The 15,904-nt window shown below is 53.3% G+C and overlaps 3 protein-coding genes across 3 annotated transcripts; all 3 read left to right on the top strand.

The window, feature by feature from the left end:
- Window positions 1–2,708: 2,708 nt before the first annotated feature.
- On the top strand, window positions 2,709–4,064 carry UCRPA7_4025 (putative zinc metallopeptidase protein; the record flags this gene model as incomplete). The annotated part of the gene is made up of 2 exons (XM_007916571.1): window positions 2,709–2,886; window positions 2,938–4,064. The coding sequence occupies 2 exons, from the start codon at window positions 2,709–2,711 to the stop codon at window positions 4,062–4,064; spliced, it is 1,305 nt and encodes a 434-aa protein (XP_007914762.1).
- A 3,556-nt stretch (window positions 4,065–7,620) lies between these two features.
- UCRPA7_4024 (putative histidine kinase hhk6p protein) lies at window positions 7,621–10,944 on the top strand (the record flags this gene model as incomplete). Its single annotated transcript, XM_007916575.1, has 6 exons — window positions 7,621–8,070; window positions 8,131–8,413; window positions 8,466–8,798; window positions 8,853–9,082; window positions 9,132–9,617; window positions 10,129–10,944. The coding sequence occupies 6 exons, from the start codon at window positions 7,621–7,623 to the stop codon at window positions 10,942–10,944; spliced, it is 2,598 nt and encodes an 865-aa protein (XP_007914766.1).
- A 970-nt stretch (window positions 10,945–11,914) lies between these two features.
- UCRPA7_4023 (putative signal transducer protein) lies at window positions 11,915–15,447 on the top strand (the record flags this gene model as incomplete). Its single annotated transcript, XM_007916579.1, has 2 exons — window positions 11,915–14,796; window positions 14,850–15,447. 2 exons carry the CDS (start codon window positions 11,915–11,917, stop codon window positions 15,445–15,447), a joined length of 3,480 nt encoding a protein of 1,159 aa, XP_007914770.1.
- Window positions 15,448–15,904: the final 457 nt, after the last annotated feature.

Below are 15,904 nucleotides of genomic sequence, written 5' to 3'. Positions count from 1 at the left end.
GATGGGGATATGATATGAAAGAGTGGCAGGACCCGCGCTAAGGTCGGGGGTCTCAAGCAAGGAGTGGCTTGAGGCTCAAGGAGAGGCACGAAGTTACAAACAGAGAAGGAAGGAAGGGAAAGAAGAGAAAAACAAATAGGTCTATATGATCCAGCAAGGGAGGGGAAAAGACCAAGAAAAACCAAGACTGGAGAAGAATTGGGAAAAGAGAGGAGGAACCCTAGAAGGAGATGGGGATGGGCGTTGACAAGCTTTTGCCAACCCAGCTCGGCCGGCCTTGGGCTCAATGCGCCGAGCTTCTCTAACAGCGACCCATTTGGCGGGAGGCCGTTTCATGGTGACAGATCTGGCAGCGAGTCGCTGCTAGCCTATCAGGAGGGGCACAGCAGCACAATGTCATGCGCGCTCCGAGCATTGAATTGAACGGGCGGTCGATCTTGGCTTGGTGGAACAGGTTACAAGTTACCTACCAACACGGCAGAGCCTCGGTGACTTTGGCCTGGGTATGGGACTCTGGTCTGGTGTAGGCGCGAGTGGCAGACGCGCCAGGGTACCGAGACATGTGAGGCAGATCATTCATGGAGAGCCGTGACGCGGAAACTTGGAAGAAACCCTACAGTACTCTGGCTCTTCAGCAGCGCATACAGACCGTGGCGGTGCTGGACATCTCAATTTGCTGGCTGTTGTGACGCCCAGAGAGAGATTGAAAAGGAGCTGCGGCATGTGGAGTTCGTTTGCGCGTTTGCCCTATTAGTTGCAGAGCCAAGAAGCTCTAAGGGTCCAGATAGATTCCACGAGCCGGCATATCGAATGGGAGAGTCCGGGAGTGGGTAGGCAATGGCCTGGTTCATTCTCCCTTACTCTACAGACCAACCCCCTGGGAAGAGAGACAAAGACTGGCTGTTTGTTGCTTTGTTGCTGTACGTAACTGTGCCAGATTGGTTGCGGGTTTCTATGGGCCTTGCTGGGGGGGGCTAATACCCCCACAATTTGCAGCGCCGTCATCTGAGCCAGTCGTTTGACCCCTGAGCTTGCCAAGCTGAAACGAAGCTTGAAAGAAGCTTAGTACTTAGTGCAGAGCTTCAATCTCAATCAACCAAGCCACCGTGACTGACCACAAAGCAGAAGCAACGCTGGCATTCATCCAGAACGGCTTTGCTGACATCCGTTGTTTATCTGACGGTCAAGATGAGGCCCAACGTTCCATGACAGCTGCCGTGTCTGCATTCGCATTGTGGTTGTGATAGATGGATGGATGGCAGAGCACCACTGATTCATGTCCGACCAACACGCGTAGAAACCATCAGATGCTAACGTTAGAGGATTCCACCGGTCGCTCGAACATGACTCTCTAGACTAGAGCCTCGAAATTCTTTGCGACACCGCTCTTCTTTCTTTGTTGGTTCAGATGGAGATACCCGACATTGAGATCGCCTAGCGGGTGGTGTGCAACAAGTCGGAGCGAACTGCTGGTTCAGGGACGCGGTAGGGTATATCCACCGCCCTATGTCATCGCCAAGCCTCAGAACGCAAATCACGGCCGATCAGGGGTTGAGGGCATTTCATCCCCCAGCAGCCCGTCGATGCCGCGGGGTCCTTTCTGGCTGCCTCCAAAGAGTCCTTTCCATCTCGAACAGAAGTAATTGGGGGTATTTTGGGTGTACGCATCGCGTCAAAGACGTTGAGAAACTATGTGAATTACAATTGAATCCTTCTCGACTCTCGAATTCGCGAGCCTGCGTTGCCTTGTTGCTACATAAGATCTCTCCTGAGTCCTAAAAACTGCCAAATCGACGAACCACCTCACCTGCCACAGCACGAATTGAAGGTAGGAACGTGATGTTTCAGCATCCGGCACATCTAATGCAGTGATGCACCCCACGAGCCGGAGAATATATTTAGTTCTCACTCCGTCTTGCTTCCACCCTCGTACCTTGCATGAGATAGCCGTAGAACATAGCAGCCGCTGTAGATTTATTTTAGGACGGTGCGGTGCAACTTGACTGCAGTTAAGCAAGGGAATCACCCTCCCTTCGCTGACCTCGAGTATGTCAATCATCAATATAGTCGATAGACTGTGACACTGCATTCATTCACAGCATTCTTTGAAGTTTCTACAAACCTGTTGGATTCCAATGTTCCATCCTTTGCTCAATGACCTTATTGTAATTTACTGGCCTGAAAGTATAGACTCGCGAGCTTCTTGAGCGTTCATACCTAAGTAGAGACTGCAGCTGCAAGAAAAGCCTGAAAATATGCAACAAAACGATAAGCAGCACTGGTAGGAGGCTGTAGTAATCATGCCGTTATTTACACAAGCAAACGTGCGCCGTGCCTGGAGGTTGTTCGGGAGAGCCGGGGATTTGTCATCGGAAGCCAGCAGAATCTCGGCCCCGCATTGCGGCGGCGTTGCGGCGTAAGCGCCACAGCTCGGCAGCCCAACGTCGTCGAAAAGGCAACCACACTTTACGCGTCTCTTCACCAAATCGCGTGCTGACAAGCTGTGGTCTACGCCCACTTCGACCGTGAGATGCATCTTTTGCGTTCTAGACTGTTCTGATGAGTGCCCCGGACGGCAGATAGCCTTTTCTCCTTCTCTCTTCTGTATTTATTTCGTTGCGCTTTTCATTTCTCGACGGTGTCGTCATCTGCGAATCTCAGCCTGACATTTCGGGTATCTGCATCATCATCATCGGAGTCTTTTCACAATGCCCGAACACGACCCCTTGGTCCTCTCTTTCTCTCACTTGAAGGAGTTCCCGCGCGAGAAAGATGCACTGCGCACTTTACAGAAAGTCGCTTCCTTGGTGAAGCCGATCATGCGAGCGCGAGGCTGGAAGGTGGGACAGCTGGCGGAGTTCTGGCCCGACCAGCAGAACCTTCTTGGTACGTGAGGACGACTACTACAGCATTTGAATGGCCAGCTGACAGAATTAGGCTTGAATGTCAACCGCGGACAGAAGATTCTGCTCCGTCTTCGCTATCCTGGCGATAAGAGCCAGTTCCTCCCCATCGAGCAGGTCACCGACACCATGCTGCATGAGCTGTCGCATATCGTTCACGGGCCGCACGATGGCAAGTTCCATGCGCTATGGAACCAGCTACGAGATGAACACGAGGGGCTCATACGGAAGGGCTACACTGGCGAGGGCTTCCTGTCGGAAGGCCACCGCCTCGGCGGCAGCAGACAGATACCCATGCATGAGGCACGGCGGTTGGCAAGGGCGGCGGCAGAGAAGCGCAGGGTCCTCACGGCGGGCTCTGGGCGCAAGCTTGGAGGAGCGCCCGTACGACCTGGACAAGATATCCGAAGGGTGATTGGGGATGCGGTGGAGCGCAGGAACAAGACCATGAAGGGATGCGGTGATACCCAGCTTAACGAGAAGGAGATCCAAGACATCTCAGACAACGCTACGAGGAACGGCTTCAGGACGCAGGCCGAGGAAGACGCTGCCAACGAGGCGGCGATTGCACAAGCTCTATGGGAGCTGGTCCAGGAGGACGAGAAGGCGAAATACGGCAGTTCCTACGTCCCGCCCACTGCGGCGAACCCGGAAGGTAACGGCGGTGGTGCGTTTCTGCCAGATCAGAACGGAGCCAGCTCGTCGGGGACGAGTTCAGCGCCGCCAGTGCCTGAATGGTCGCGCCCACCACCACCAGCCAAGGAGGAGGTAGCCAAGCCGCCTCCACCGCCGAAGCCGCAAACTCGACCAGTATCGCCGACACCGACAAACGGCTGGACCTGCAATATCTGCACTCTGCATAACCCTTCCAACTATCTAGCCTGCGATGCCTGCGGAACAGAACGGCCCGAAGACGTCACCAGAACGCTAGCCCAGGAGAGGGCATCCAAGCGGCCGAGGTCAAACGTCCCCGCGACGAGCAGTGACCTGACGAACTCGCGCATCGTGACATTCAAGAACAGCAAGAGCGGGGCCAGCTCGAGCGCACCACCTGCGCCGCCGGGCCCCGCGTATTGGGAGTGCTCATTCTGCGGCAATGTCATGGAGCGCCAGTGGTGGACGTGCTCTCAGTGCGGCGTGATGAAGAATAGCTCGAAATGAAATGAGCCATGTGACGAACTGGACCTTGGAATGTGCATGACTATCACGAACGGACAGATGGCGTTTTTTTGGGTGGATTGGCAATAATACCCTTCTAGCTAGACATGCATCGAAAATGACATAATTGCTAAGCTGAAATGTCCAGAACGGGTCTCTGAGGTACCCATAACAGGGGTTGAATCTCGACTTGTCAAAATGGGGTAACGAACACGTGTGAAGAAACCGTTGTCAAAAATTCGCTGCACATGTAAACTACGAATGTCCTGAGTCTCCACATAAGAGATGCCTGCTCGACCCTTGGAGTTGAAGGGCGACGCATCACACGAGGCTACCCGTGAGCCTTAGCTAAGCATGACGTCGACTGCCGTAATCCAGGCAAGATCGACAACGATTCGAGTTAGGGTCTTAGGGTCGCTGGTGCACCCTGCTAGATCGGGCGGCCAAGAGCTGTCCATGGTAGGCTTGGCTGTAGATCGTCGATCGACAGTGCGTTCTCAACGCCCGTTTGCAGGCCCCTCACACGCTACGCTTGCTTACCAGAGACGCCCGCTGCGTTGTTTTGTGGTTTATGGATATGCCTCGACGAATGGATGTCCATATTCGCGGCAGCGGATGAAGCACCAGATGCACCAAATTCACCGTCTGCTTCTCGCTTGGTCTATCATCTTCGCTGCGGTGCCTGGACTTACCGCGAATGTAGTAGCGTCAACGAGTTTTACCTTCCCCTTTCCGAAACTCTGTCGATGTAGTTGTAGTTGTGCTGCAATCCAGGTGGCCGGTCCCACTCCCGCACACCCACACCCACACCCAATTCCCAGAACAGGGGCCTACGAACCCTTTTTTTCTTCGTAGGCGTCCGGCAAGTGAGCGTTAGTGCCGGCAGCTTATTCGGCCTTGTGCCTCCTCTCGTCATTCTTCCGTATACTATGTACTCACGTACTCACCCGGGAACTGTAGTGTACTGTAGACAGAGGCTTGTGTGTAAAAGTCGTGTGGGTGGACATTGGACCCCTGAACGGTGGAGAGTGGAGAGGAAATTCTCATTCATCCCTCCCAAAAATCAAGGGTCCTCGGAGGAGTCGCCGAACACAAGGAAGCACATGCACGATGCGATATCATACTGCATGGCAGTCTCCTCTCCAGAGACAAGAGACCACAGGATGGAAAGCTGCCTCCCGTCTGTTTGTCCGAGCCGCGCTCTTTTCCACTGGGCGTTGAGAGAGGCGCCAGGTAGAAATTCGCCTCCGCGACCACATGCTTCGCCGGTGTCTGTATACCGTTAGAGAGATGAGTGCTTCACCCGAGAGGCGACTTGAGCCTCCGTTGGATGCGGAGAGAAACACGGTGAACAATTGATTGTTGACGACACCCTGACGAAGAGATCCCGGTGCTTGCCCAAGGCCTTATGGAGGTTTGTCTTGGCTCTTCACGGAGAGGTCATGAACCGTTCGAGGATGGAGACCGGGGGGGGGGCCATCGTCATCATCTCGCTGCAACTCGCCCGCGTTGGGCTAGTCATTGGGACCCCGCTTCCTCTCGATGCATGTCATGTCATGTCGCAGCAGGGGCGACTTCAGTGAGAAGAACAGAGCTGTGGGGCGCTGGTAGCCCCGTAGCCCCTGTAAGTCCCCTGCAAAGCCCTGTGCTCGTACCTAGATGTAGGTGCAATTGCCCCAACGAGGCGCTTTTGGGTCCCCCATCAATCATCATCTTCCCCCTCAAGTGCAGGGCCATCGAGCCATCCAAATCAGTCGCCGCCCGTCCGTCTCTCAAATGTCGTCATGGGCTTCGGGGGCTCCTCCCCTCCAAGACCAGCCGCCACCGGCTGGCTCCGTACAGCATAGTGTAATACCGTAGAGTACCTGCCATTCATTACGACCTTTGCGAGATGGAGACTTTCCTCTTACTATAGGTTCGTAGACCAGACCAATTCAAACGAATAGCTTCACCTTCGTCACTTCCCCCATTCTTGTCTCATACCATCGTGACTGCTTTGGTAACCTCAGAATCCAAAAAGGTTGATGCATCCATTTCGCGGTAACATCTCAAGCTCAGGTGGCTTCACTCATCGTCCGTTTTCTTTGCTTATTCTTTTCATCCCATTAAGCTCTCAAGCTTTGCGGGACGCTGCCCCGGATTCTGGAATTTAAAGCCTGAGTCGGGTGTTACGCTGGGGCCTGGTCTAGACCTTGCTAGACCACCACATCTACAATACCTCTCTTATTGTGGTGACACCGCCAGAAACATCTTTTACGTCAAATCAAACTTTCTATACTTCCTATGCTTGAGAAGAGAATTCGACTGCAAGATTCTCTTCCAGCATTTGTCTACTTTCCACTCTGAGCCAGGACCCTTGCTCGAGCCTCAATAGGCCAGCAGTCCTTCTCATGCACTCCGCGCGCACGCAATGCTGTCCGGCGACACCTCCAACCCAGCAGACGACTATGCTGATTCGACACCTTTACCGGTAACGATGCCTCCTCCCGACTCCCGGGACGAGTCGACAGATGGCTTGCCTCTGCGTTCGGCAGCAAGCTCTTCCCGAGACGGCGAACCCAAGGACCGACCACGCCGCCGAGCAGAAAGCCTTGTTTCTGCTCAACAAGATGGCAGGCCGCTACCTGTGCCCATGCCGTCTCCTAGTCGAGGCCGATTCGTGCGGGACTCACCAAGCAAATCGTCCGGTAGCCTAAGATCAGACTCTGACAGTCTCTTCCGACTTTCGATGCCTTCTATCACTCCTGGCCAACTGGCCTTCTCCGCCCTGCAATTCTTACCAGTACCGTTGCTTGTACTCAATAATCTCAAAACGGTAGTCCTCGCAAATGAAGCCATGGGAAGATTACTGGGCCTCGTTACAGAAGATGCAGATTCGCAGCCAGATGAGACGCCCTCGGTCCTAGAAATATTGAGGGGCCAGTCACTATCACAGGTCGGCATCGACATGATCCAGGACGGTAGACCCGTGTGGGTTGCATGGGAGGCCTTTCTCGACTCCTTGGTTATCGAGACTGACTCAAAATACACCGACGGTCCGGATGGAAAGCCGGATCAAACAGAGAAGCCCGCCACATCTATGAGTGCGAACTCCACGGAAATAAAACCTGCCGTCGAATCAGCAACCCGGCCTCCTCCTAATTCCGCCGTCGAAGTCATTATATCACGCAGAGATCAAAATAAAAAATTCGACTCACACGACAGACTCAAGGGTTCCCATTTCCAGGCTCAGGCAAAAATGATCATCTCAGTTTGGGAGGTCGAAGATCACCAAGTCTTTTACACACTGACCTTCACCCATAAAGAGTCTTCTCCAAGCAGTCCGCCCTTGACTCGAAAATCAACTGCAAAATCTAAAACTCTGGAAGTCGCCGATCAAAGAACAATACCTGCCGCAAATGCTGCACCTACTACGGCTTCAAGTCATAGCTCATCATCTCCTTCTTACATCACTAGCCCTGGATCTGTCTCTCTCGTGTCGAGTCCCTTTCCGCCCATGGGCCCTCCAGCAAAGATCCCCATATCAAGTACACCATCCATACTTCAGAAAACTATCATCATGAAGGATGCTCTGTTGGACAATACTACAATGCCCATTTTTGCTATGTGGAGAGATGGTAGTGTGACATTTCCAAATGCTGCCGCCCGCCGGTTGTTTCGCAAGAACGCCGACTTCGACCAAGCCAGCGACGGTTTCGAGCTGCTTTCGAATTGGGCTGTTTACACCGACGATTTTTCAAGACAGTTGGAGCCTGAGGAGTACCCTATATCAGTTCTTGTCAGAACACAGACGCCCTTTGATGGGATGCGAATCGGCATGCTTGGGGCTGATGGTTCGAAAATAGTCTTTGACACGTTGGGCGAAGCCATACGCGACAACACCACTGGCGAATTTCTGGCAGGCGTTGTGACTTGTCGGGATGTCACAAAGATGGCTCAGGAAATCACTCAGATCAAGGAGAAGGACGAGGAGAGATTCAAGCTCATCTGTGATACTATGCCTCAGTTGGTGAGTTTGCAGAAATATTTCATGTCTTGGTTGCCAATATGTCGACTGACTGATCATTAGGTGTGGACGACAACACCCGATGGCATGCATGACTTCTTCAATAGCCGATGGTACGACTACACAGGTCTTTCGGAAGAAGATTCGCTCGGCTTAGGCTGGAAACACCCTTTTCATCCGGACGATATGCCCGAAACAGTTAGACGCTGGAGTCACTCATTGCGGACTGGGGAGCCATATGTCATGGAATATCGTTGCCGAAGTAAGGAGGGCGAATGGAGATGGATGCTTGGACGGGCTTTGCCATTCCGGGATCCAGAGACTGGAAAGATCGAGAAGTGGTTTGGTACGTACATGAAGTGCTTGTCACAAGACTCTCCTAACTGACAGAATCTCAGGAACTTGTACAGATGTTCACGAAACCATGGAAACTAAAGAAGCGGCTAGAAGAACGCGACAACAGCTTCTCAGCGTTTTGAATCACGCCCAGGTGACAATATTCACGGTGGACCGCAGTCAAAACGTGACTATGCTCGAAGGTGCTCTACTTTGGGATGCGGCCGGCATGGATCATGAGGCCGGGTCTCGATGGTACATTGGAAAAAATGTCCACGATGTTTTCGGTCATCTCCGGCCTCGATTGCCGCAGGGTGATAATGCTGAATTCCTGTCACCCATAAAAGCCATTATCAAGGGAGAGACCTTAGAAGCCGTCCGGGAGCACGGCATTAGTAAGAGATCTCGGATAGCGGCTAACATGAGACGATCAACTGACAAGTGTGCAGGTGATCGAGCATACAGGACACGCTTCCTGCCAATCTTCGGGAAGAGAAATACCGATGGACGAATTACTGAGAGCGCCGTCGAAGGAGTGATTGGCGTCATCATGGATGTCACAGAGCTAAAAGCTAAAGAGGCGGATATAGCCGTACAAGCAAAGGAAAAGAGACAGCTTGTCGAGAATGAGGCTGCTGCCAAGGAGGCAAGCAGGTTAAAGAGCCAGTTCCTTGCAAACGTAAGCTGAGAAAGCGTTTTTCCTTTCTCACAAGACTAATGGTTCTTAGATGTCACACGAGATCAGAACACCAATTACCGGCGTCATCGGCATGGCTGAACTACTCCTTGATGTCGAGCTTCACGAAGAACAGCGCGATTACGCCGAAAACATTTATCGATCTGCTAACGCTCTTCTTACCGTCATCAATGATATTTTGGACTTCTCGAAGGTGGAATCTGGACGACTCGATATCGAGGAGGTTCAATTCTCCATGTCCGTTATTGTTAAGGATGTGAGCAAGATGTTAAGTTTTGCAGCGGAGAGGAAAGATCTCGACTTCCAGAGAGACATCGACCCTGATATCGAAAACGATCTCATTGTTCTCGGAGATCCAGGTCGCGTGCGCCAAATTATTACAAACTTGCTGACCAACAGTATCAAATTCACCAGTGCGGGCCATGTCAAATTCTCCGTTTTGAAGGAAAAGGAGGACTTGAATACTGTCGAAATCAGATTTGTGGTCGAAGATACTGGCATTGGCATCGATGATGAAGTACGCGCGCGGCTGTTCCAACCCTTTAGCCAAGGCGATGCATCCACGGCTCGCAAATTTGGTGGAACTGGTCTTGGTCTTACGATTTGCAAGAATCTCCTGGAGCTCATGAATGGCAGGATGACTTTGGAGTCGACCGTAGGAGAAGGGACTACTGCGACATTTTGGATACCTTTCCAAAAGCCTTCGACATCGCAGTCGGCAGAGCCAGTACAGATGAATCCTCTTTCTGACAGACTACAAGCCGAGATGAGTGTTTCTTGCGCTAGCTCTGATCATGAGCAAGGGGTTGGCACGCCACCGACTGAACTACTTCGCCCTTCTTCGATGAACATGGCCAAATCGCCCCGGCGACAGCGATCGGTCAACTTACCGTCTCCAGTACCTTCTGAGAAGAATCTCCCAGCAGCCGAACGTTCCAAGCTTCATGTTTTGGTCGTTGAAGACAAGTGAGTCGCATCGCCACCGTTCAATTTATCGGCATGCTAATTGGAATAGTGCTATCAACCAGCAGATTGCCCTTAAAACGATAAAGAAACTTGGTTTCAATACATCAGCTGCCTGGAATGGAAAGGAGGCACTCGAATACCTCACTGCTGCCAAAGACGGCGATCAGAAAAAGCCAGATATCATCCTGATGGATGTGCAGATGCCTGTCATCGATGGGTACAAATGCACACACGTACTTCGACACCACGCACCTTACAACTCTTATGTCAATGATGTACCTATCATTGCAATGACAGCATCTGCGATTCAAGGTGACAAGGAGAAGTGCAAGAAGGCAGGGATGGACGATTATCTAGCAAAGCCAGTCAAGAGTAGAGTATTGGAGCAGATGCTCGTTCGTTGGAGTACTAGCAAGCGGACGGAGTCTCCAACGCGATCCACCTCACATGCATCTAATTGCTCTGAGAGCGGTGATACTTGTGCCAATGCCGAGATTCCGGCCGTTGGTCTCGATCGAACGTTTGATACATCAACACTGGAGGTTGAAGGCGTCCTGGAAGGTCGCAGATCCAATTCGAGTCTGCTTACGCCTCGTGGTCCGACACGGGCCGGATCGTCGGAGAGTCAGATGCAGTTGAAGATTGATGAACTCTCCTTGGCGGCTCCAGAACCACACCACGAGTCACAGGATGAGCATACTAGGCGACAGAGAACGGATGAGAGGGCTAAGCAGGGCCGCGACGATAAGCTGATGCACGCCGCGGGCGGTGCAGGCGAGTCGCTGAAGCATACGTCCGTACAGAGTGGCGATTCGTTGACCGAAGCAAACGTGGAGAAGTTTACGCAGCAAGAGTCCAGGCGACGCCGCAAGTCGTAGGGTGCTATATCTTGATGGCATCCCTGGCCAAGACTCTTAGTCAGTATTGGTCTGACTCTCCAGGGTGAGAGGTATAGTCATGCTGGACAGCTTGAATATTGACGGGTCGGACGGTGTACAAAAAAGCAGCAGGTCATTACATGCATTTTGGCATAGACAGCATGATCGGCGTTCTGGGAGTAAGAAAACTACGAGAGAACAAACGGGTTTGGGAAGCGGTTGGGTGGCATATGATATCCGCGAGTTTAAGCAGGCGTATTCCTTGTACTAGAATTTTGCAAGCGGGTGGTTTCACCTCTGGTGGCAGCGTGGCACACACATATACCTAGACATGGCCGGTTAAGGTTAAATTGAATAAAATACACACTTGAATAAGCACTCTTGCACTCGTTGAACATAATTGCACTGGACTGTAAACAGCTGACTATGTAAAGTGTATGGGGTTGTGAATAGTGTTGCAAAGTCATTTCAATACGTTGAATACTGATGATGTTAATGCCTACTGACTTTGTATACCCAGCCGGGCTCAGACTCTGTACGTCATTCGATGCATAGGAGTGACAAGGCATTCTTGTGTCTGACGTATAGACTTGCATTGTGCTAACTTGAAATGTGGTTGGTGTAGACTGGAGCGGGTGAGGTGGTTGCTGGGTCAACCGCACGCGAGTGGGTGTGGACCCGTCAACAACTGGCAGCCGGGGCATCGGCCGTCGATCCCCTGCAAATCGAACTGCTGCTAGGATAAACAGACAGCACCCTCACAAAAAGCAGGCTGCACTTCCATCGACGGCCAGACACGAATCTTGCCTTTTGCAAGCCCAGCAAACAAGCACCTCATCTCTGCATTGCCCTTTCGTCGCTGCAATGCTCCTCCTTCTTCGTTATCTTTCAACCCACTAACCAACAACAGCATTTTATTTTCCCCAGCTACAACAACGCGACACCCAGCTATCTATCTTCATCGCCCAACATGGATCCCCAGGCCTCTCCCCCGAAGCGGATGACTCGAGCCAGAGCTGCAGCAAAAGCTACTGAGTCATCGGTCAAGACCACAAAGATCGTGACTGCCGCCGCAAAGGCAAAGACCACACGGGCTACATCGGCTACCATCGCCAGCAAGAGAAAGACCCGAGCTGACGACGTCGACACCGAAGACGAGGACGAGCTTCGCCAGACGGAGCCGGAGCAGCCTCTTAAATCAGCAATGAAGCCAGCCGCCAAAGCCACACGAGGCCGGCCCAAGAAGGTCGTGGAGCCGGAGCCCGAAGCAGCACCTGCCCCTGTGCGTGCGACTCGCGGGCGGCCCCCGAAGAAGGCCGCTTCAGAGCCCGTCAAGGAGGAGCCTGTGAGGACTACGCGTACACGCGCCAAGAAAGTACAGACGGACGAGGAGGCAGACGAGATCAACGCCGAGCCGGTGAAGAAGACCATTCGCGGCCGTGCGGCGACGGTCACCAAGCCGACTGTCAAGAAGTCGGTCAAGTTCGAGGAACCCGACAAGGAGAATGTGGTTCCTGCCTCTGCCGCGACCAAGGGCAAGCCTGCTGCCAAGCCTGCTGAGTCTACAGCTGGCCTTCGAGGCAGGCCTGTTCGAAAGGCTGCTCCTGCTACGAGGGCAACCCGAACAACTAAATCCTCGGCTGCCGAGAAGAAAGACAGCAAGGCGCCCACACCTCTGAGCCCTAAGAAGGTTACTCAGATGCCTGTTTCAAGAGACTCGGACTCTGAGGACGAGCTGGGAGCTACTCCCAAACCCACCTTCAGGTCCCTGATGAAGAGCCCTGTCAAGGCCAGTATTGGTGGTAATGCTCCCAAGCTTGCGCCTACATCAACCCAAGACGATGATGATGAGGCAACCACTACCCAGACTTTGGATGCTGCTCCATCCATCATTCTTGGCAGCCCGGCCCGTCGACCGCCTCCCTCTCCGTACAAGGATGCCATGAAGTCCCCAGCTAGAAGAGTGGATAGTATCCCTAGCCTTGGTCTATCCACTACCAAGAATGCCAGCAATACCACCCAATCGCCACACAAGGCGCCTCTGCTCCAGTCACCTGCTAAGCGACCTGCCGCGTCGCCCATGAAGTCTCTTGGTGTTCAGCCCTCCGGAGCTCGGGACCAAAGCCGCTCGCCAATGAAGCTGTCGTTGCTTCAAGCTTCTGCTAAACGCCCCGCTTCGCCAGTTAAGAGCGCCATTGCGTACAAAGCCCCTGCTCCTACTATGCTTTCCACACCACTACCTCCAGCAGACGCGTCTATGGAGACCAAGGAAGGAGAGGAGGGTATGGACGAGATGGAAATGGCCCTCAATGAGATGGAGGCGGAAATGATGCCTGACTCACCCACGAGACTCCGCTTCCCGGGCAGGCTGTCTGCAGTCCTCCCTCGTCACGCCGATCCTGTTCTCAACGAGGCTATGCTCACCGTCCTTGAATCAGGAGAGGGAGACGATGACGTAGAGGGTCAAGCTGTAGAGTCCATCGCAGAGACGGAAGAGATTGTCGAAGATACTGGCGACCCAATGGAGGTGGACGAGCCTGAGATGGAGCAGCCCGGCTCTGCAAGCACCACTCCTCCTCAGTCGCCTCCAAAGCAACGACTTGGCATGTTTGACTTGCGTCAAAAGGACCTGGCCCCGTATGACGAGGTTTCAGAGTCTGAAGACGAGCTTGCGTCGAGTGGCTTGCGGAGTAGATCCTCACCATCTGCTATTCTGGGCACGCCTTGCCCTGCATCTTCCAAGTCAACACGGAGTAGGACGTCGAATGTTTACTCGAAGAAGCTCCGCACTTCCAACTTTGGCTTTACGCCTCTCGCTAAGCAGCTGAGTGAGTGGACGGGTGCCAGTCCGCTGAAGTCGGGAAGCCAGCGCCAGACACCCCCTCGCACCGCATCAGAGGTCGAGAACGCTTCTGCTGAGGAGTCCCCTGTGAAGAATACGTTCTTTGAAGACGAGATGTCTGTGCGGCCCGAGCCAGTGGATGAAGGATCCGTAACGCCTGAGGTGGAGGAGCCGGTCTTTGATGACGTTCCTGTCATTGAGGAGGACATGGCTCTGGCAGCGGAGGCGAATGAGATGTCGCTTATGGAGCCTGAGCAGGTTGAGGATCTGCTGAATCTGGACACGCCGGATGACAGCATGTCGGAAGCAAGCCAGGAGTACGGCGATGAGAATGCGGTCCCAATCGACCCTGCTCTTCAGAGCGGCTCGGACCCTATGGTCCCTCCCGTCACACCGAAGCGCATGGTTATGCGCGAGTTCCACACTGTATCGAAGGTGCCTCTGAAGGCAGCGGACGACTCAACTCCTCGTCCAGTTCTGAAGAAGCGCAGTCACAGCATCTCACGCCTTCCTGTCCAGCGACCAACACAGGGCCTCACTAGGAGTGCGACTGTCATTTCCTATTCTCCCATGAAGAAGAGACGGGAGTCAACCGTCTTCGACACCGTCGACGATGAGGAGGAACAGCCACGTGCTGGGTCTGCTCCTCCTGTGACGCCGACCAAGTCCGAGGTTGGTTGGTCCACTGCTGGAACTCCCGCCCGTACTCCTCGTCGCGATGTAAACCCAGCCCTGCTGAGCGGCGCGGTTGTGTTTGTTGATGTCCACACTAGCGAAGGAGCCGACGCGAGTGGCATCTTCGTGGAGTTGCTTAGCCAGATGGGAGCCCGCTGCGTCAAGAGCTGGCCGTGGAATCCCAGCAGTCCCCCTAGCAAGGAGTCGGCTGCTTCGGGCTCGCACAAAGTTGGCATCACCCATGTTGTCTACAAGGATGGTGGTAAGCGGACTTTGGAGAAGGTTCGCGAGAGTGACGGAGTCGTCCAGTGCGTTGGAGTCAGCTGGGTTCTTGAGTAAGTGAGAATCGTCTTCAATGCTAGATCATGACCTAATCAATTACGTCTAGCTGTGAGCGAGAGAACGAATGGCTTGATGAAGCCCCGTACTACATTGACACTTCGTTGGTTCCTCGTGGTGGTCATCGCCGCCGTAAGAGCATGGAGCCAAGAGCCTTTGCCAACCTCAATGGCATGCTTGTCCCGACTCCCGTGAAGAACGGAGGTAGCGGTACTGCTCGACAGTCTCAGTCTCTTCCTGCTACACCGGTCAACCGCCGTGACAGCGCTCTCTGGATGCATACTCCAGAGGACGAGGATGATGAGAACCATGATCAGGATGGTATCCACGAGGATGACTGGGAAGTTGCCGATATGCTGACTCCCGTCCCCGTTACGCCTGCCCCCGAGGTTATTGCGCGCTTTGCATTGAACGTAACTCCGGAGACACCATCCACTGATATTGACGACGAAGATCCGCTCGCAGCGAGAGAGGTGCTGATGACTCGCACCTGTCCCCCGAAACCGAGCGCATGCCAGCAGCTGGGAGAGGGCATTCTGCGCAAGGAGAAAGACCAGGGTGTGATGATGCGCCTAATGGCTGCTCGACGCAAGAGCTTGCAGTTTGCCCCTAAGATCGGAAGCCCGTTGGCGAAGGCTTGGAACTAAGGTTGTGGAGTGACGTGTGGAATCTGTCATTGACTGTACTATATACCCTTCTTAAATGATGCTCAATGGAGCGAACCACTCGTTCTGGGCCGGATGGAATATCCGGATAGGAAAGACATTCGGAATGGCGCAAAGGTCTGGGGTTTTGTAAGGATTTTGGTATTTTTGCTTGCTGTAGCTTCTCGTCCAGAAGACGCGTGATGGCGTTATCTTCTACAAGCTTAAGTTATTGCAAGCCTTTTGACGAACAACTGTGTGCCTCGTTGACTTCTGAGATTTTTACCCTTTTCTAACGTGCTGAAGAGAATAGACCAATGGTAGCTCCTGTGCTAATGCAACTCACAAGCCCCCTGCTCGTCGGGTTTCGGTGGGATGACGCGGCAGTCGAGACTAGACTCCAGCTTTGGGGTTCTTATCTCCTTTTGCCACTGTCACTTCTGATAAGCTCATTTCAACA

The sequence above is a fragment of the Phaeoacremonium minimum genome (genome assembly GCF_000392275.1).
Source record: "Phaeoacremonium minimum UCRPA7 unplaced genomic scaffold PA7_03_scaffold_310, whole genome shotgun sequence".
Lineage (NCBI taxonomy): Eukaryota > Fungi > Ascomycota > Sordariomycetes > Togniniales > Togniniaceae > Phaeoacremonium > Phaeoacremonium minimum.
This window is presented reverse-complemented; position numbering and strand designations above follow the sequence as displayed.